General features: G+C 46.4%; 1 protein-coding gene across 1 annotated transcript in view; it reads right to left on the reverse strand.

Annotated features, from left to right (window-relative positions):
- Positions 1-531: 531 nt before the first annotated feature.
- Positions 532-20,807, reverse strand: part of Arl3 (ADP ribosylation factor like GTPase 3) — a 52,500-nt gene continuing 32,224 nt past the window's right edge. The window contains exons 4-6 of the mRNA XM_051146710.1: positions 14,590-14,640; positions 11,936-12,121; positions 532-853 (exon numbers count right to left, since the gene is read on the reverse strand). Of these exons, the coding sequence (XP_051002667.1) occupies positions 806-853; positions 11,936-12,121; positions 14,590-14,640 (285 nt within the window). The 3' untranslated portion in view covers positions 532-805. The remainder of the gene's footprint in view (positions 854-11,935; positions 12,122-14,589; positions 14,641-20,807) is intronic.

Consider the following 20,807-nt stretch of genomic DNA (forward strand, 5'->3'; position numbering starts at 1 on the left):
CTGAGCTGGAGAAAGCCTGTTTACGCTAGCCTGAGCCCTCGATGTGAGAGCTTTTTAAGGACCTTGTAATTTTTCTGGAATTAAACCTCCCACCTCTCCTTACATTCCAGATGTCATTACAGTCAAAAGTCGTAAGAATCTGCTTCCCTGCGTGGCTGGCAGGGGGAGGGGGAGGGGCTGGAGTAGGGTTGTTTCTGTGGTGACTTATTTACAAGGACGGTTATTTATTTATTTTTTCTTTTTCTGTCAGAAAGTGAGGGTCATACATAGTCTCTTACCTACCTGACAAGAAGGTACCCTTTACCTCCCCCAGAGGCTAGCTTCCTGCAGGACACACCAAAGCCCTGGCTCAGTTGGGGATGAGGGGGAAAATAAAAAGGCTCTGCCCAGGCTACCACCAAATATGTTTCCAATCACCATCACCGAGGGAGTGAGGGACAGGGCAGTGAGCAGAGAGGCTAGGCACAAGCAGCTTCTTCCTGTTTTACAAAAAGCCCACTGGACTCGCCTGCACTGCAGCATAAGGACCTGTTCATTACTAATCACATGCTCTGAGACATTTAATACTATTTCAATTATGCAGAGGAAATAATATAATTCCTTTATTTGAAAAAACGATACTGAACCTCTGAGATCAGTTAAAATCTACTGCTGGAATGGGAACTCTCCTTAAACTGCTGTCCCCTCTTGTCTCACAGCTATGGCTGTGGCGATGGAAAAGCATTTGGTCAGAAAGCAGCAAACCAGCGTTTCTCAGGGCCGAGTTCTGCTCCCGAAGCTCCCGCGTCTCCATTGGACTTCCATTTTATTTCTTCTTTGCATTGACGTTTTTGCAGACCCAGTTCATGCCATCCTTGGAGGGGAATGGACAGAGAAAGGCAGTGTTAGCTGCAAGCAGGGTCCCCCCGAGCTCAGGCTGGAGGGCACTGGGACACCAACTCCAGGGAGGCTGTTGCCCCAGGGCCCACCTGGTAGACCAGGGCTGGTGACCTCTTGGGAGCACAGGAGGGAGAGAGGCACAGGAGGGAGAGAGGCACAGGAGGGAGAGCTAGTCGGCAGCTGAACTTGAGATGAGTCCTCAGGAACTCCCTCTGAAAAAATAAACACATCTGCCTGGGTCCAGGACTCCACTGGGGAGCTATCAGGAAAGATTCCAGCCATTTTTGGCTTTTTCTGAAAGCTGACCTTTGCTAGGGCATTAATTCAATGAGCTACCCTTCAGGTCCCCAGCTGTTTACAGTGTGACAGTGTACACTTGGGTTAAATTAAATTTCGTTTTGAATAAACAACCCTCTGCAGTGGGGCAGTGGGTGTTACTACACATATATTCATATTCTTTCTTTCTCTCTCTCTCTCTCTCTCTCTCTCTCTCTCTCTCTCTCTCTCTCTCTCTCTCCCCTCTCTCTCCTCTCTCCTACAGAGAGGTTTAAAAGTGGCTTCTTGTTGGTTTAAGCACTATTAAGCAGAGGGACAGAGGGAAACAGACAGGTTCCCTTAAAGGCACAGCGACCTTGAAAGTGTCCTCTTTTAGAAGGCTGGAGAGGGACTGAGGTAAAAAAAGAAAAAAGAAAAAAAATCCACACAATGCCGACAGCCGCCTGACAGGCAGCTCAATCCCTTACAGATGCCAGGCCTGTCAGACATGACCTCCTTTTCAACCCCCTCTGTGGCACACCTGGACACACCCCTCCCCAGAGACTCGGACCTTCAGGCATGTGGAAGTTCTCTCAGAAGCACAGACCAGAACTCAGGGTGGGTGGGCCCTGCAGACTGTCTTGCCTGGAGTGTGGGCGTTACATATGTGTGCTTATCAGACACACGTGACGCCCACACTCTAAACCTCATGTTTTGGGTGGCTGTGGATCCGGCTATAAGACAGCTTATAGCAATATCAGCTGACACCCCTGGTCACTGGGACATGAATCCCGTAAACAATGCATCACAGCCAAATAGAGTCCCTCCCTTTTCTCCTGACCAGCGATGAAAACCCCACCAGCCGCCATCAGGGCACTTGGGCAGGAGAAGCTGATGGTGTGAAGGAACTGTCTGCTTTGCTGAGATGAGGCCTGGTCTTGGCAGAAAGCCTTCAAGTAGGGAGCACCTGCCTGGGACTGGACAGTGGAGGACCCGGTGAAGGGGACCCCAATGCATTTGATTACAACTGGGTCAGCCTCGCACTCGGAAAAGCCGAGCAATTTTAAAACTGTCTTATGAAAAGGATTCATTTAAAGAGAGCATGTTTAATTTTAGTAGCTAATTGGTTTCTAGGAAAAAAAAAAAAAAAGCTCACCTGCCAGGAGACAAAAAAGAGTTTTACACATACAAGAGGGATGAACACAATAGCCTTCTCCTCCTGCTCCAAAGCCGAAGAGCTCAGCACAGGTGCAGCAGACACCCAAAGGTGCCGTCTCAGTCTCAGGGGTCTTTTCTCTACGATTTAGCAGAGCAGCTTCTCTGGGAAACCATGAACAGTGCCCCTACAGCGCATCAGCACCATTTTGTCTTTTTTTTCTTGGTTTATGACTGGCCAGGAGGGGAGTTTCTTTTATTATATCTCACTGAGCATAAGTGTAGGCAAAGAGATAGGGAAAATATTTACTCAGCTGCAGGCATTCAAAGCAGAAGGTGGAGGCGGGAAAGGCCTGCTGAGGGGCGCTGTCCTGCAGATGTCTGCCTTCTGTGGTGGGGGCCTGCCCACCGTGGCCTTGTTGACAGAGGGTGTTGAGAGGCCAGTACCCATGGCTGTCCCCAGCCCCTGGTGCCATTCTGGCTAGGACTGAGGGGGCCTCTTAGAGTCACAGCATTTGGGGGGTGGAGGTAGAGGGGAGGAGGGTTATAATCCTCTGTGACAGTACCTCTAAGTCAAGTAAGGGCATGCTTTGTCAAGGAGCCCACTGGAAAGGAAAGATAATAGCATTATCCAAAAACCAAGATGGGAGGGTCCGAACAAGGGACTGGCATGCTGTCCGGTGTATAGTCCATGCTTGATGTATAGCCTTTAAAATTAATTCCCAAAACCAGCCAGTGAAATACGTTATTATTTCAATTGGGGGCAGAGGTAGGCCTTGAAGTGAGCCCCTAGTCTCCCTGGGCACCATACACCAGCCACCATTTCCCTGTCATTGACAAGAAGGCAGGAGGGAGGGACCACCTAGTGTTCTTTTTCCTAATGGCTTCCTTCAGGGCAAAGGGATGCCTAGAGGGACGCCTGTAAGGAACCCAGAGGATCCCTGGCCTGCTGAGATCTAGGCCTGTGGAAGGCTGGACACTGGTGACCTGGGCCACCTCCTGCAATGGATACTCGATATTTAGGGACAACAAAATCATGAGGAGGAGCCTCCTGCTTCTACGTTGCTTGTCTGGAGAAAAGGTGCTTTCTTACTTGAAGGAGGCACCTGTGCTGTCCCTGAAGAAGGAAGTGAATTCATAGGTTTGTTTAATGGTTGACCCTGTTATTGTTAAGAACTGGTTTGACTGATTTCCTGCACATTTGATCTTCATTACAGGAAAGACTATCTTTGGTGTGAACAGTGTTCCCTTTCCTTTCCTGACCAATCTTGCTGAGACTGAATTTGAATTGATTAGCTTCAACTCACTAATAGGGAACCTCAAACACTGGGCTTTGTGTGGCTTCCTGGAGAGGAAATAAATATCTCCGTGTCTTAGGAATATCCCCGCCTTATCCACGGGTGGCTGCAGTGGTGGTGGTGGAGGTGGAGGTGGAGGTGAAAGAGGTGGTGGTGGTGGCGGCGGCAGCAGGGGTGTAAAGCTACCCCTAATAATCTGGAGCCCGAGGGTCAAGGTGCGCTGCCTGCCTATGGGTAGAGCTGGTCTCTGGCTTGCCACTCTTTTTAATTTGATCTCAGCCCAGTGCACCTATCACTGTTGGTAGCTGGAAGGAAGTGGTGGTGGTCATGGTTAGTTAGGTGGTGGGCTGGTTTTTAAAGCTAGGCTGACTATGTGGTCACTTCAGTAATTGCTTTAGGATGACAAGGCGCTCAGACTCTTGCTGAGCAATGCTGCCTGCCTCATTGTCCCTTTGGGCCCCCAGGGTCAAGGAGCAGCTGAACACAGACAGCATACATAAAATATAGCTAGCTGTTCTGGTGATAAAGAGCAGGGCACCAGGAAGGGAGCAGATCACATGTCACAGGCTTGCTCTCTTAGTCCACAGAGAGGTCTGTAAATACAAAGGTCAACCTGAGGCCCAACTGACAGGTGAGACCTTCCATGCACACCTGCACTAAGTATGAACTGATCTCAGGCCTAGAAAGAAAGATGGGACAGCCCTTTTTAAATACTGAAATTTGGGACGGGGGTGGGGTGAGGAGGATGGGGTGTGTGTGTGTGTGTATGTGTGTGTGTGTGTGTGTGTTGTAGCTCCATGGTACAATAAAGGGTTAGCATAATCAAGATACCGGGTTCAACGTCTACCCCTGCAAAGAAAAGCAAATCACATTCTGTTAGCAGACTAGGGAAAAGTCCCTGAGATGGAAGAAAAAGAAGCAAAGGCAAGAAGCTGGGCTGCTCCCTCCTCTGACCGAGGCACAGGCCACGCCTCAGAGAGCCAACTGCTGCTGACTCTGAGCACCCTTCCTTTCTGGAGGATGAGGGGAAGGACGGTGGTAGATGCCAAGTGGAAAGGTGGTCTGGCGTGGTGGCCTGGAGAGTGGCTCCTACCGAAGTCCTGCCTGTTCAAAGGCCTGGGTCAGGTAGGAGACCCGTGATGATGTCTAGAAGCCAGGGCCACATGGCCGACTCCTGCTCTAAAGGGAAATCTAAAGTCACAATAATCACACACACTGTGTTTTAGAAAAAATGTCTCCAAACACTTGAGACTACAACAGCAAGTACAAATGTAGTCTGGGGTGAAATTCACCGCTGCAGGCGGAAGCAGGATGGATTTTCTATAACTTAAAAAAAAAAAAAAATCAAAACCAGATCCTTTGTACACGTCCTAGATGCCCCTTGGAAGGAAACCGACAAGAAGCCCGGTGCCAAATGATACAGTCTAGGAGTCCCTGGCAACCAGGCCCCGCCTCAAGGGCACGGAGGGAGAGTGTTCTCCTGGCCCAAGGGGGTCTGGCTGAGGGAGGTTTAGGCAATTCCTCCCACACAATTTTCACTTTCCCTTTTTTCTGCCTTCACCTGCTTGATGTAACTGGGTCTCTTCTGATTCCTCCTTCGGACTGAAGGCCTCTCTCTCTGCAGGATGGGGTTTCCAAGATAGATGCCTCTCCTTCAGTGTTTGTGCCCTTTACCTAGTCTCTGCTCCTGACAGTTTCCCATGAAAAATCTGCTTTAATTACATGACGTGTTGGCCTACTAGTCACCATCAATCAGGTAAGGAGAGATTTGCTCCAAACTTTCCTGGTGCCCTTGACAGGCACACGGCATACACAACGGAACACAGGCACTGTCCTATAATGAACCACCGAGGTGTGCCTTGAAAATATCAGGTAGAGAGGCTGGAGACTTGGCTCAGTGGTTAAGAGCACTGCCTGCTCTCCCAAAGGTCCCGGGTTCAATTCCTAGCACCCACATGGCAGCTCACAACTGTCTGTAGCTTCAAGATCTGACACCTTCACACCAATGCACATAAATTAAAATTAAATAAAGATATATCTTTAAAAAAAAAGGGGGGGAAAAAGAGAAAATATCAGGTAGAGACTCTTCCTCAGGCCTTCCATCCTAGAGTCCCCGCCTGCCACAGTCTCAAATCATATGCTCAAGCCATGGGAAGTAGTGACCTGCCCAGCCTGGCCACAGAGGGTATGGCATATCCTCTGGCAGATTTGTGGTTCTTCTCTGGACTTGACCACTGGAACGTTCTTTGCTATCTGCTAGTATGACACAGTTCCCCTAGATCTGTTTGTTGTTATTGTTTATAAATGTTTTGAGCCGGGCGTGGTGGCGCATGCCTTTAATCCCGGCACTCGGGAGGCAGAGGCAGGCAGATCGCTGTGAGTTCGAGGCCAGCCTGGTCTATAAAGTGAGTCCAGGACAGCCAAGGCTACACAGAGAAACCCTGTCTCAAAAACCAAAAAAAAAAAAAATAATAAAATAAAATAAATGTTTTACATTTCATTCTTCATCCAGCCACTGTGTGTGTGTGTGTGTGTGTGTGTGTGTGTGTGTGTGTGTGTGGTGAGGGTGGCCACACATGCCATGGCGTATGTACGGAGCACAGAAGACAACTGCTGGAGTTCTTTCTCTCCTTACACCATGTGGGTTTCAGGGACTGAACTCAGGCCAACAGTTTAGAGGTTAAGTGTACTGAGCCTCCTTGTAGGCCACCAGATGTGTTTTGAGTAAACATGTGTACACATACACAGTGGGAGAGCAGTGCTGGCTGGCTTTGAGCACTCACAACTATCATCCAAGTCCTGGGCCTTTCCCCCTCTTCCTTCTCTCAAACTTCCCTACACTTTCTTTCTGGGTTGCCAAGAAGGTGGTACTAGATGTTAGCATGGCAACCACCGGGCAGCCTCTGGGGAGGGCTGATGGGGGAAGGAGGACAAAACTGGGGTTCAGGAAGTGTTAATCATTATGATGCTGAAGTTATATCTGAAACTGAACCCCAAATAACTGAATCGTAGTCATTTTCCTAGCAAAGTTCTTAATTTTCAGGGGTATTTTAAGCCTTAATTAAGGGCCGTGGAAAGCCTATTCTTTAGCCATGTAATTCTGGAAAGGAATAAAACTGAAATGATTTTAAAGGTACAAACCATGAAACTGGCTAAGTGCACAGGGGCGTCATGACCTGAGGGAGGAGCATGGTCAGTGGCTGCCTGCTTGAAAAGAGCTGCCACAGAAGGCTCGTGACCTTTCTCTGGTCCCCAAAGGTTACCATGAAAGGACAATAGAAGACTCTCTTCTTAATTAACATTTTTATTAAATAACCCATTTCAAATAATGGTTAAATTCTCTAAATTTATATCATTCTATTAACCATAATCTAATCTCATTAACCTTGAAATCCCAGTCTTAACTATCCAATTCTATTCACCCTGGTACTATCTACAAACTAATTAAGTGACCTTCAAACTATTTGTCCTCTGTATGAAATCATTTTCTTTGCTCCCAGTTCTTTGCTGGATCTTGCTCTCATTCATATGATTATAATTAATTAATTAATTAATCTCTGTGTGGACAAACTTTTGGGTGTCAGTTCTCTCCTCCTGCTCTGTGGTCCTGGGGAATCAAGCACAGGTCATCCATCAGGTTTAGTAGCGATCAGCTTTATGCACTGAGCCAGCTTGCTGACCCTGGATCTCTTTTGATGCCATTTCCTGTGCCCCTGGCTGCTGTAGGTCCCTGACTAAAGAAGCACTTTCTTTTTTTAAACCAATAATCAAATTATTGTAATCTCACTTTATTCGAACTGGGATATTACTTACAGACACCCCTTGCTACTTCCACCCACAGTGTCTAACTGCCTAGTAGCTTGCATCTTGGCCTGAAGGTCCACAAAGGAGGCTGGGATGAAGCTCACGGTTAGAGAGAGCACTTGCCTATCATGCTCACTGCCCTGGGTTTGAGTTCCATCTTGGAAGAAAAGAGAAATGGAAGGGAAGAAGAGGCTCTGGAGGGGGCGCTGTGTGCCTGTGATGGTTGCACAGCCAGACAGGAGTAGGAGTGGAAACAGCAGGAGCTCTCTGGCTACCCTCAGGTTCTATGGTATAGTGCCCTTGACTTTACCCTTCCCGGCCCCCAACCCCGCCTGGCTGTCCTGGAACTCTCTTTGTAGACCAGGATGGCTTTGAACTCACCGATATCTGCCTACCTCTGCCTCCCGAGTGCTGGGAATGCTGAGATTAAAGGTGTGTGTCACCAAGCCAGGTGCGTTCTTGACTTTAATGTCATTGACTCAGTACTCTGCCCCTGCCCCCATCCTCATATCCTCAGGTAGGCTGAAGAAACCAGAACCTCACTTTAATTCCAGCTTTGCTTTTTGTTTTTGTTTTTGTTTTTTTTCGAGACAGGGTTTCTCTGTGTAGCCTTGGCCATCCTGGACTCACTTTGTAGACCAGGCTGGCCTCGAACTCACAGCGATCCGCCTGCCTCTGCCTCCCGAGTGCTGGGATTAAAGGCGTGCGCCACCACACCCGGCTTCCAGCTTTGCTTTTTAAAGCTTTCTTTACTCTGGCCAAGAGCAGAGATCACAGTACCATAAGCCTGTGTGCATATACAGTCTTCTTCTCTTCAGCCCACCTTTTATAGCTCCCAACACCAGGATGCCCTTGACTTTCTAACACTTGTGTTCTGAGCCATCAAGAAGGGCAGAGTTCCCCATGCTGAAAAGGTTTATGACACAGGAAAGCTTCTGGTCTGGGGCTGTAGCTCAGTGGGTAGAGTGCTTGCCTGTTAATCCAAGGACCTGGGTTCCATCCTCAGCAATGAGAAAACAAGAGATCAAGCTGTCATCTTCTGACCTGTGTCTCATCAATTACCTTGTGCACAACTGGACGTGGGCAAAGTACAGGGGTAAGATCTTTCTTTCTTTTTGTCTAGGCAGGGGTTTCTCTGTGTAGCCTTGGCTGTCCTAGAACTCACTCTGTAGACCAGACTGGCCTCGAACTCACAGAGATCCACCTGCCTCTGCCTCTCAAATGCTGGGACTAAATGCATGGCCCAATACTACCTGGCCAATCTTTTTATTTAAAAATTTTTTATTTATTTATTTTATGTATATGAATGCTCTATTTGCGTGTACACCTACATGACAGAAGAAGGCATCAGATCACATTATAGATGGTCGAGAGTCACCATGTGGTTGCCAGGAATTGAACTCAAGACCTCTGGAAGAACAGACAGTGCTCTTAACCACTGAGCCATCTCTCCAGCTCCTCTTTTCATTCTTTTTGCTTGTTTGTTTTTGTTTTTGTTTTCTTTCTTTCTTTCTTTCTTTTTTTGAGACAGGGTTTCTCTGTGTAGCCTTGGCTGTCCTGGACTTGCTTTGTAGACCAGGCTGGCCTCAAACTCACAGGGATCCACTTGCCTCTTCCTCCTGAGTGCTGGGATTAAAGGTGTGTGCCACCATGCCTGGCTGATCTTTTCATTCTTATAGAGGGTTGTAATTGAACAAGGTGAAGTAAAATGATCAGCATTTACCCATTAGCAACGTTCCAAATTGTAGCACACTTGGACTGGGTTATAAATTACCCTGAAAAAATGCAGTTAAATCAAAAGTGGATAGACAAGCGTGTATATATAAACAATCACCTATGTGGTAGCAATTTCACAGGGAGAATCTAGAAGAATGGTGTCAATCCCTTTGTAGAACAGGACTCAGGAGAAAGATTTTTTAAAAAAATATTTTATTTAATTTTAATTTATGTGCATTAGTGTGAGGATGTCAGATCTTAGAGTTACAGTTGTGAGCTGCCATGTGGGTACTGGAAATTGAACCCAGGTCCTTTGGAAGAGCAGTCAGTGCTCTTAACCACTGAGCCATTGCTCCAGCCCCAAGATTATTTTTAATTCCTTATTTTTGAGACAATCTCACACAGCCTAGACTGGTTGAGGAAAACTTTAAATTCCTGATCCTCCTGCCTTTAAAGCACTAAGAAGCTTGTACTGTCATGCCTACTTTTTCTGCGTATTTTTGTAATGCTGAGATGAACCCAGAACCTGTCATGTTAAACAACTACTCTAGTACTAAGCTATACCCTTAGTCCACATTTTTTCAACCTTATAAATTTTTGTATAATTAAAAATGAGGGGAAATGCATATTTGAGATAGGATTTTGTGGGACTAGACTCCTGAGCTCAACTGGTCCTCCAAAGTATGGATGCATGCCCCAATGCCCAATTTAGAATATAACTTTTAGAGTCAGAACCCAGGAAGGAAGGGAGAAGTGACTTACAGTGGGCCGGGGTGGTCATTCCTGTAATCCTAACACTCCTCTGGTCAGAAGAGCAGCCTCAGCTACGTACAGGATTTGAGGTCAGGTTGTCTACAAAACAGCTTGTCTTAGGAGCTGAAGAGATGATTCTGTTCTCAAGGGCATCAGTGGCTCTTCTAGAGGACCTCTACGGTGACTCAGAGCTCTAGTTCCGAGAGATTTTCTTTTAAAGATTTATTTATTATGTATATGGTGTTGTATCTGCACGTACCCCTGAATGGCAGAAGAGGGCACCCGATCTCATTGTAGATGTGAGCCATCATGTGGTTGCTGGGAATTGAACTCAGAACCTTTGGAAGAGCAGCCAGTGCTCTTAACCTCTGAGGCATCTCTCCAGCCCAGTTCCAAGGGATTTAACACTGTCTTCTGGCCTCCATGTGTGCAGCATGCAAAGGGGCACACACATATTTACAGACAAAACACCCATACCCATAAAATAAAATGTTAAAATTTACAAAGAGAGACAGTGTCTCAAAACTCCACAACACCAACTCTCCCAAGCTGAGACCTCACAGGCTGCTCCAGGGGACATTCTGAGGACTTAACTATGGTAATCCCTGGGTTCCAAGGAAACCCAGTATACACATGGTCACAGGGGATCCTGGGGTACAACCACCATACACACAGTCACGGGGATCTCTGGGATGCAAGTGTGAGCAGGAGGGAACACTGTCTAGCGCTAACTGTGCACTCAGACCACAGAGAGAAGCCAGCCGTGGCTATTTTTTTGTAACATAAGGAAAAAATAAAACCAAACCAAATATGCAGCTACCATGTCAGGACTAAATTAATTCTAGGATGTGATTATCTGCTGGGGACAAAGGCAATCAGATCATTTAAAGACAAATTGGTGTCAGTGTCTGAGGCAAGGGGGAAGAGCACTGGAAGGGAAAATCAAATGCAAAGAGGCTGCAGGCAGTGGCGAGGGTTCAAAATCTCAGTTCTGCAACGCAACGTGCCAAGTTGAGAGCAAAACAAATGGTCATGCCATTATCCACATACCGTAGGGCAAAGAGGGACGAGGTGACCCTGCAGCAGTACGGACCAGTCCTCACGGCACTGGCACCGTCCTGGCACATATATCACACGCTTAACATGAGAACTGCTGAGGGTTCTGGGTTATCCTAAAGGGCTGCCCATGGAGTGTCACTGAGAAGAGGAAGGCTGGTAGGAGGCACCCGAGTGGGAAGCACCCGTCTGTTTTGGAGAATGCAGCCTCTTGGCTGTCTGGGACAGGGCTGTGTTCTGGTCTCAATTAATATTAAACAAGAGAGTGTTCAATTTCCTGGTGTACAGTTCCTTAGCGCAAAGCACAGGGCTCTGTGTCCACAGAAGCCCCCCAGTGGGAAATCCATACCAGCAGCTTGAAACAGACACCAAGCCGAGGGCAGGAAGAGCCTTCCAACAGGAGACAGGCGTTTCTAGCTAGCTAGCGCCTGTATGCCTGCTGAGGGCAATCGCCTTGGGAGTATAGACTTTAGCATCGTGTGGTATCCTGATGTAACTGTCAAACAACCCCAGAGTCGTCCCCTCAAGCCTTCCCGGGTGATGAGCAAAGGATGCTGAGGGCACGGGGCTGGTCCTTCCACAGAATGATTCCGCATTATCAGCATGGTTTTTAAACAAACAGGAACCAACTTCCTTCCATGCCCTTCACCTGCTAGAATGGTTCATCTGCCAATCAAAGGCCATTAGCTTCATATATTTTTTGGTCTAGAGCAGTGGTTCTTAACCTTCCTGATGCTGCAACCCTTTAAATCAGTTTCTCATGTTGTGATGACCCCCCCAAGCATACAATTATTTTGTTGCTACTCCTTAACTGTAATTTTGTTAATGCAAGAATTGTAATGTAAATATCCCTGTTTTCTGATGGTCTTAGCCAAGCCCTATGAAAAGGTTGTTTGACTCCCAAAGGGGTCACAACCCACAGGTTGGGAACCACTGGTCTAGATCAATCCTATGAGTGAGGTAAACTGCTTTAGTGAGCTGCCATGTTGAGAGGGAACAAAGCCTTGCCACCGTCTCACCTGGACTCCCTCGCCTGTGAGCGCTGAGCAGGACTGAATCTGCCAGACACGGTCCCGGATGGTGTGTAGGTTTAGCCCTTCTGCAATCTCAGAGGCCGGGGCTGCTGTGAGCAGGTCCTGCTTGTTAGCAAAGATGAGCACTGGCACGCAGCTTAGCTTTTCCTCCTCCAGTAATTCCGTTAGTTCCTGGACCATTTTGGGGGGTGGGAGGGGAGGAGAAAGAGAAGGGGAGAGAAGATTGAGAGCTGTGATGTTTAAGCACAGTTGAAATTACAACACACTAAGCAGTTAACAGCAACTTTCTTTCTTTTTTTTTTTTTTTTTTTTTTGGTTTTTCAAGACAGGGTTTCTCTGTGTAGCCTTGGCCATCCTGGACTCACTTTGTAGACCAGGCTGGCCTTGAACTCACAGCGATCCGCCTGCCTCTGCCTCCCGAGTGCTGGGATTATAGGCGTGTGTCACCTCGCCCGGCTTCTTTTTTCTTTCTTTCTTTCTATTTATTTATTTATTTATTTTTGTTTTTCAAGACAGGGTTTCTCTGTGTAGCCCTGGTTGTCCTAGACTCACTTTATAGACCAGGCTGGCCTCAAACTTACAATGATCCACCTACCTCTGCCTCCCAAGTGCTGGGATTAAAGGCGTGTGCCACCACACTTGACTTATCAGCTGCAGCTTTCAAGGCTTGGACCTGTGGGAGATTCCCTAACAAATTTCTGGGCTTAACCTAGGATGCTGACTACAGAAAGTTGGAGCCAGCATCTAGGAACCACTTTTAGTGGCCTCCCCAGTGACTGTGTTCTAAGTGACTCATAGGCCACTGAGAAACACCCTGAGAGATGCGCTTTAAGGAGGAACATAAGTAGAGGTCAGAGGTCAGAGATCTCAGGCTTATTTAAGGATGCCACCTGCAAATAGCTTTTTAAATTTTTTCTCTGGCGTTGGGGTTGAACCAAGGCCCTTATACATGTTAAGCAAGGGCCCCTCACTGAGCTATACCCACAGGCCCACAAATAACTTAGTGTGTGTGTTTACATGTATGAATGTACAGAAAATGAGACAACAGTAGAGATAATTGTGTCCGTCAATCATTGCATCAACCAATGTTCATCAAACTCACATCCCGAAATATCTGGAAGAAACCAGACCTTTACTGGTCCCCTCGGTCATAGGCAGAACTCCAAAGTGTATATTAATTCTGTCTGTAGCAATTTCAAATGAGTATGTACATTTACCGTAGGGACAGGCTCCATCTCTTTCCCACTAAGCTCACACTTCAGCTACTTTAAAACATTCAGCTTTCAAAAAGAACTGGATAGCTGCTGGGCGTGGTGGCGCACACCTTTGATCGAAGCACTTGGGAGGCCGAAGCAGGTGGCTCTCTATGAGTTGGAGGCCAGCCTGGTCTACGGAGTGAGTCCAGGACAGCCAAGGTTACACAGAGAAACTCTGTCTTGAAAAACCAAACTAAACCAAACCAAACCAAAACCAAAAACAAAACAAAAAAACAAAAACAAAAACAAAACAAAAAACAAAAAAACCAAAAAAAGAAAGAAAGAAAAGAAAAGAAAGAAAGGCATGCTTGATCTGGGTGCAGAAATGTTGGCCCGTATCCAATGGCAGAAGTCCCCATGAAGTCCCCATGTTTCCGTTCTTTGTCTTGGAAAGTGGGTTGAGGACTCTCCAGACTCCCAGAGACAGTACAACCCCCTTCCATGCCCCAGTGACTGCTGTCCTGGGCTCACTTTGTAGACCAGGCTGGCTTCGAACTCACAGACATCCACCTGCCTCTGCCTCCCAAGTGCTGGGATTAAAGACCTGCGCCCCGGCCCCAAATATGCCTCTCTAAGAGAGTCATTTTATCCCTGCTGCTCCTTCTGGTGACCTCACTTTGTGTTCCATGGTCCAGGGCCAGCGCTGCTCTGTGTGTGACTGTGTACACAGATCATATCATCTAAACACGTTGACATGACCTCTGCAGTCAAAGCCATATTTGAGTTCAAGGTTGACCTTGTCTCCTGGCTTGAAAATGAGTAGCTTAGTTTTGTCTTGTATCTTCTCATTCGTCTGAATTTGCCAAAGTTTGGTTAATTACTCTTGGTCAATTAAGTATTGAGAAGTGTAAATAGAGGGCTGGAGAGATGGCTCAACGGTTAAGAGCATTGGTTGCTCTTCCAGAAGACCAGGGTTCAATTCCTAGCACTCACATGGCAGCTCACAACTGTCTGCAATTCCTGTTTCAGGGGATCTGACACCCACATTCAGACACACATGCAGGCAAAACACCAACGGACATAAAATTAGTGAATAAGTAAATAAATAAATAGTAAATAGAAATGCTCAGTGTGGTGTTCCTAAGGTCATTTCTACAGTCTGGGAAGAACCCAGAAGAGCTTTGGGGTATGGTGAAAAGTTCTACTTGCTTATGTCTTATCTCTTCAATTTGATTACGCTAAAAGGCTTCCATCAAAAGGCAGTGTGAAAGACTTGCCACTGATTTCTTTTTGGATAGCTGGTATTCTTGCCTGCTCACCAGATGCCTCTTTCTTTGAACTGTAATACTTAACGAAAAGCATTCTCTTCCCTAACACACACTTCCAGGTAGATTAATGAACAGCCAGTGTTTGGGGAAAGAGTTCAACATAAGAATCATTTACCTGACCCGTCTCTTCAAACCTTTTTCTGTCTGCACTGTCAATTACATATATCTGCAAAGAAAAACAAGAAAGTTACTTCAATAAACAGACACAGAAAGAGAAGGGGTAACTTTTACAAAAAACAGAAAGTCCTCAGTCAAGAGTTCAGATTAACCCATCGTATATGAACAGGCCGGCAACCTTCACCTCGCCTGTGGAAGCAAAGTACCAGTGGATTAACTAAGGAAGCCCAAAACACAGGCAGGGAAGCGCCCAAGCCCAGAAACCAGGGATGGTGTTGGGCGGCATCTGCAGTCCTATACTCCTGAGACATCGGTTCCCTGAGAGTACCATTTTTAGCATTACTTCTGTGCCTTCCCTGGTTGCCGGGATGTCATGACTGAATTCTAGAAACAGATGGGCAAGCTATGCTAGGAGATAATGCTTTTGTCTGTTTGTTTTGAGACAGGGTATCCTGTAGTCCACGCTGACCTTGAACTGGCTATGCAGTGAAGGATGGCCCTGAAATTTTGATCCTGTCTCTACGTGCTGGTTACACTGCGTTTTATGGGGTGCTCATAGCCATATATGAATGCTAGGCAGGTACTCCACCATGTCAGCCACATCCGCAGCAGAAAGAAAACCCGAGGCTTACTGTAAGTTATGAGTTTCAAGCCTCCCCCTCTACCCACGCATTTTAGTTACTGCATAAAACGAGAACAAAAAAAAAAAAAAAAAAAAAAAAAATCACCCTACATAGCTTCCAAACACATCACCATTTAAATTTCCTCCAGAAAGCTCCACCCAGCCAGGTGTGGTGGCACGTTGTAATGGCGGTGCTGTGGAGGCTGAGGCAGAGGGATTGCTATGAGAATGAGGCCAGTTTAGGCTAATTTCAAACCCACTCTTTTTTTGTTTGTTTTTGAGACAGGGTTTCCTGGGTAGCCTTGGCTGTCCAGGACTCACCTTGAAGACCACGCTGCCCTTGAATTTACAGAGATCCACCTGCCTCTGCCTCTTGGAGTGTTGGGATTAAAGATGTGCGCCACCATGCCTGGCTTTCTTTCCTAAGTCCCTTTTTTTTAAAGGTTTATTTATTTATTTATTTATTTATTTATTTATTTATATGGGTATGTATGGGTGCTCTGTTTTCATGCACACCAGAAGAGGAAATCAGACACCATTACAGATGGTTGTGTACCACTATGTGGTTGCTGGAAATTGAACTCAGGACCTCTGGAAGAGCAGCCAGTGCCCTTAACCACTGAGCCATCTCTCCAGCCCTATCTTTCCTAAGTCTTTTTTTTCCCCCTAAATCTTAATATGCAAATTTAAAAAGACAATTAGAGGTTAAAATTTTGTATTTTAAGCTGGGCAGTGGTGGTGCACGCCTTTAATCCCAGCACTTGGGAGGCAGAGGCAGGTGGATCTCTCTGAGTTCGAGGCCAGCCTGCTCTACAAAGTGAGTCTAGGACAGCCAAGACTACATTACACAGAGAAGCCCTGCTTCAAAAAAAACAAAAAAAAAAAAAAAAAAAAAATCTTTTTTTTTTTAATTTTAAACACGTTGTTTATTTTATACATTTGAGTGTTTTGTCTACATATATGTCTGTGTGTCCCATGTGTAAGTAATTCTCACAGAGGCCACAGAGGGTGGAGGTCTCCTAGCACTGGAGTAGAGATGGTTGTGAGCTGCCATGTGGGGGCTGGTAAATGAACCTAGGAACTCTGCAAGAGCGGTCAGGACATCTCTTGAGCTGCTCCCCCTCCTTCTTTTCAAGACAGGGTTTCTCTGTGTAACTGGCTGTGCTGGACTTGCTCTGTACACCAAGCTGGCCTTGAACTCAGAGATTCACCTGCCTCTGTGAGTGCTGGGATTGAAGGTGTGTGCCCCACCTTTTAAAAACATATCACCACTGGGCAATAATTTTAAAAATCTTTTTAAAAATTAACATTGCTTGTTGCTTGGAGATAAACCAGCAATCTCACCATTTGGGAGGCCGAGGCAAGAGGATCAAGAGTTTGAAGTCAGCCCGAGCTACATGCACTGTACGTGCTAAGTTTGAGGTCTGCCTAGGTTATATAAGACTTTGTTTTGTCTCAAAAAAAAGAAAAAAAGAAAACAAACTTAACATTGTTATTATTCAGCTAATAGCATAGTAGAACAGAAACCAGGGCTGGAGAGATGGCTCAGCGGTTAAGACCATTGACTGCTCTTACAGAGAACCCAGAGTTAAATTCCAGCAACCGGGTTGGAGAGATGGCTCAGAGGTTAAGAGCACTGCATGCTCTTCCAAAGGTCCTGAGTTCAATTCCCAGCAACCACATGGTGGCTCACAGCCATCTATAATGAGATCTGGTGCGCTCTTCAGGTGTGCAGGTATACACGCAGGCAGAACACTGTATACATAATAAATAAATAAATATTAAAAAAAAAAAATTTAGCAACCACATGGTGGCTTACAACTGTCTGCTACTCCAAGATCTGACACCCTCACACAGAGATACATACAGGCAAAACACCAATGCACATAAAATTAAAAAATAAAATAAAATAAAGAAGACTCAGTGTTAGTGCATGATTAGTGGACTGTGTGTGTGCCACAGATGTCCTATACTGATTCAGTAAGTCACCGTGCAGAGCACATGTGGTGCACATGTATTTTGTTTACTTATTTATATTTATTTATATTTAAATAAAATAAAATTTAAATTTATTTAGTTATGCATGTTGGGACTCAGTGGTTGTTATTGTTGATTTGGTTTGGTTTTTACTTTTTTTTTTTGGTTTTTCGAGACAGGGTTTCTCTGTGTAGCCTTGGCTGTCCTGGGCTCCCGTTGTAGACCAGGCTAGCCTCGAACTCACAGGGATCCACCTGCCTCTGCCTCCCAAGTGCTGGGATTAAAGCTTTTTTTTTTTTTAAAGATTTATTGTCTATGAGTGCCTTATCTGCAGAAGAGAGGATCAGATCTCACTATAGATGGTTATGAGCCACCACGTGGTTGCTGGGAATTGAACTCAGGACCTCTGGAAGAACAGGCGACGCTCTTAACCACTGAGCCATCTCTCCAGCCCTTGCTTTGGTTTTGAGACAGGGTTTCTTTCTTTTTCTTTCTTTCTTTTTTCTTTTTCTTTTTCTTTTTTTTTTGAGAAAGGGTTTCTCTGTGTAGCCTTAGTTGTCCTGGACTATTTGTAGACCAGGCTGGCCTCGAACTCATACTGATCTGCTTGCCTCTGCCTCCTGAGTGCAGGGATTAAAGGTGTGCACCATCACGCCTGGCCTGAGGCAGGGTTTCTTTACATAGCCCTAGCTTTCCTGGAACTCACTAAGTAGACACAGAGATCTGCCTATTTCTACCTCCCAAGCGCTGGGATTAAATATGCCCGCCATCAGGCTTTTTTATTTTTTGAGACAAGAGTTTCTCTGTGTAGCCTTGGCTGTCCTGGAACAAGCTCTGTAGACCAGACTGGTCTCAAACTCATAGCCAGCTGCCTGTCTCTGGCTCTGGAGTGCTAGGATTAAAGGCGTACACCACCACTGACTGGCTTTAATTTTTTAAAAAATCATGTGCGTATGTGCGTATGTGGACCATGTGTGTATACCTGAGGAGGCCAGAGGTGTCATATCACCTGGGGCTGGAGTTACAGGCAGTTGGTGAGCCTGCTGACGTGGGTGCTGGGAATTGAACTCACGTCCTTCTGGAAGAATAATACATGCTCTTAACCCTGGGGCCACCTCTCCGGCCTGGGGCCCAATCACACTATAAATACAGGGTTAGAAAGAAAGACTGTGATGGGAGAATAAACAGAATTACCTTGGAGTCTACGGTTTAATTAGGGAGCCTATGACTGAAGCCACAGTTCAGGACATGAGGGAGGGAAGGAAAGCCAGGTGACTGTTGGAGGAATGTTCCAGAGCCAGAGTGCAGCCTGAAGGGTGTGTGCAGGCCACTGAGCAGCAAAACTAAATTACAAAGGAGGAGGAAGTGTGCTAGGGCCAAAGGCGGTGAGGAAAGCTGAGGTGGGGAAAGAGGAGGCCGTTTGCTATGATAAAAAAGAAAAACCAGAGGCAGCATGACGAAGCTGGGTCTACACTTGAGAGAGGGAGAAAAGAGACCCTGCAACTGTCCTCTGACCTCACAGGTATGCCAGGGCAAGCATGGACCTAGAGAAAAATAAATGTAAGGGAAGAGAAACAGAGACCATTGAGACAGGAAAACAAGCAAGTAGAGCTGGTTTAAAGAGCCGACCAGGCAAACACCAGCGAGCCAGAGGCTGAGCCCCAGACAGCTTCTGTTGACCAAGTATCTGCCGTTCTTTCCCGACATGAAACCTCACTTAGTGTGTTTGCCACCAGGCTCCAAACACAGCAACTCCTCCTCCTATGCAGTTTTTATCGGTATAGAACACTGCTACACAAAAATCCTAGGATCAAATCTAGGAAGTAATGATTTTTAAGAGCCACGGAGGGAGTGGGGGTTAACAGGCACAAACTGGTCTCCAGAACCCCTCCCAAGTGTGCTTCCTGCTCCCCTTCTCTATGCACTCACTGTCTGCTTCTTTCTGGGCTCCAAGATCTGGCTCTTTTATTTGTTCAGTGCCCTGGGTATGTTCCTGTGCAGTCACGCAAGAGTTCTCTTTCTTTTAGTTTTCAGTTTAATTTAGCACAAACTGATTAGTAATAATTTTTTAATGGTCTCTAGCCAGGAAGTATCAGAGAAAGTTTTAAGTACTTGTGCTTCTGACCTTAACTTGATAGAGATCTTCAAATAGCAAGTCATAAAGCCTAGCTAGTCTACAGCCAGGTTATAATCCCAGCACGCAGAAAGCTTAAGTGACATCACATCACAGGTGTTCTTGTTTGTTTGGTTTTGGCAGTTGCTTTTGAATTCTCATTTGGTTGTGGGAGGACCTGAGAAGATTCCTTTATTAGAGTTAGGGCAGCTCTGGCTCTTGGGGGGGCACCTTGGTTCCTCCCCGATCCAGCTGCTCCTCCTCCCTCCTGCTGCTCCTCCTCCCTCCTGCTGCTGCTGCCACCTTTTGGCCATTTTATTGCTTCTCCAGAGGGCAGGAGGCAGAGAGGTGACAAAGGAGGAGTGTGGCTACATTTAAGAAGAGCTGACGTCTAAGAGGACAATGAAACGGATAGACCAGGTGTCTGCATAACTTAGGGTTTTCAGCCACTGGTGCTTTTGGCCCTCTTGTAGCACCAATAGGGAAGCAGGAGAGAGACAGCTATTTTAAGGCATCTGACACCCATTCTTCCTGAGGCCCACTGTCTCTGTCTCTTTGTCGCTCTCTCCTCCTCCCTCTCTATTCCTCTCTGAGACAAGGTCTCAACTACACAACCTTGGCTAGTCTGGGTTCCTGGAGACCATCCACCTGCCTCTGCCTCCCAGAGTGCTGTGGTTAAAGGTGTGTGCACTACCACAGCTGGCTATCAAGGGAAGGAAAGAGTGCGCTATCTCCTCCCTTCCATATTTGTAGACCAGGCTGGCCTCGAACTCACAGAGACCTGCCTGCCTCTGCCTCCTGAGTGCTGGGATTACAGGGCTGTGCCACTGCACCTGGCTCAATTCTTTTTTTTTTTTTTTTTTTAGTTACTTCCATAAATTCTTCAGCTGAAGTAGGATGTTCTCAGCATCTCTGCCCCAGAGAATAACCCTGACTCTCCAAACCCCTAGAGAGCCGTCGCATGCTCTGAAGAGAGGGCCAGCAAAGTTCCGTGACCAGGCAGCAGTAAACACTGCTCTGTGGTCCCTGCAGTCTCATTCACAGCCACGGAGCCAAGCTGCTGCTGTGAAAAAGCAACTGCGGGAACCCCGAGAACAAACGCAAGTGACTGGGTTCCAACAGGACTTCATTATGGACACCAAAATTTAAATTTCACATCATTCTTGTGGGTTACAAAACAGTATTTTGCTTTTGTTTTTGTTTTTTCCAAACCTCTTTAAAAACATAAAAACCATTCTAGCTCACAGGCTACACAAACACAGGAGGCAGGCTCGATCGATCTGTCCACCTGTGTTCCAAAGCTACATTTTACCATAGCACTCTAGAGAGAATTGAAAAGATTTAACCAGGCGGCGAAATGTGTCAAGCTTCAGCCCTGCTCCTGCAGCGGTATGGCGGCCAGTGTAATAGGTCTTTTTCAACTAACAATGAAAGACTATTAAACCCAGACAAACACACAGAATCTGTCAACCTGCTCAGGGCTGCTATGAGCCAGGCAGGCAGG

This window comes from Acomys russatus, chromosome 5, assembly GCF_903995435.1.
Source record: "Acomys russatus chromosome 5, mAcoRus1.1, whole genome shotgun sequence".
NCBI lineage: Eukaryota > Metazoa > Chordata > Mammalia > Rodentia > Muridae > Acomys > Acomys russatus.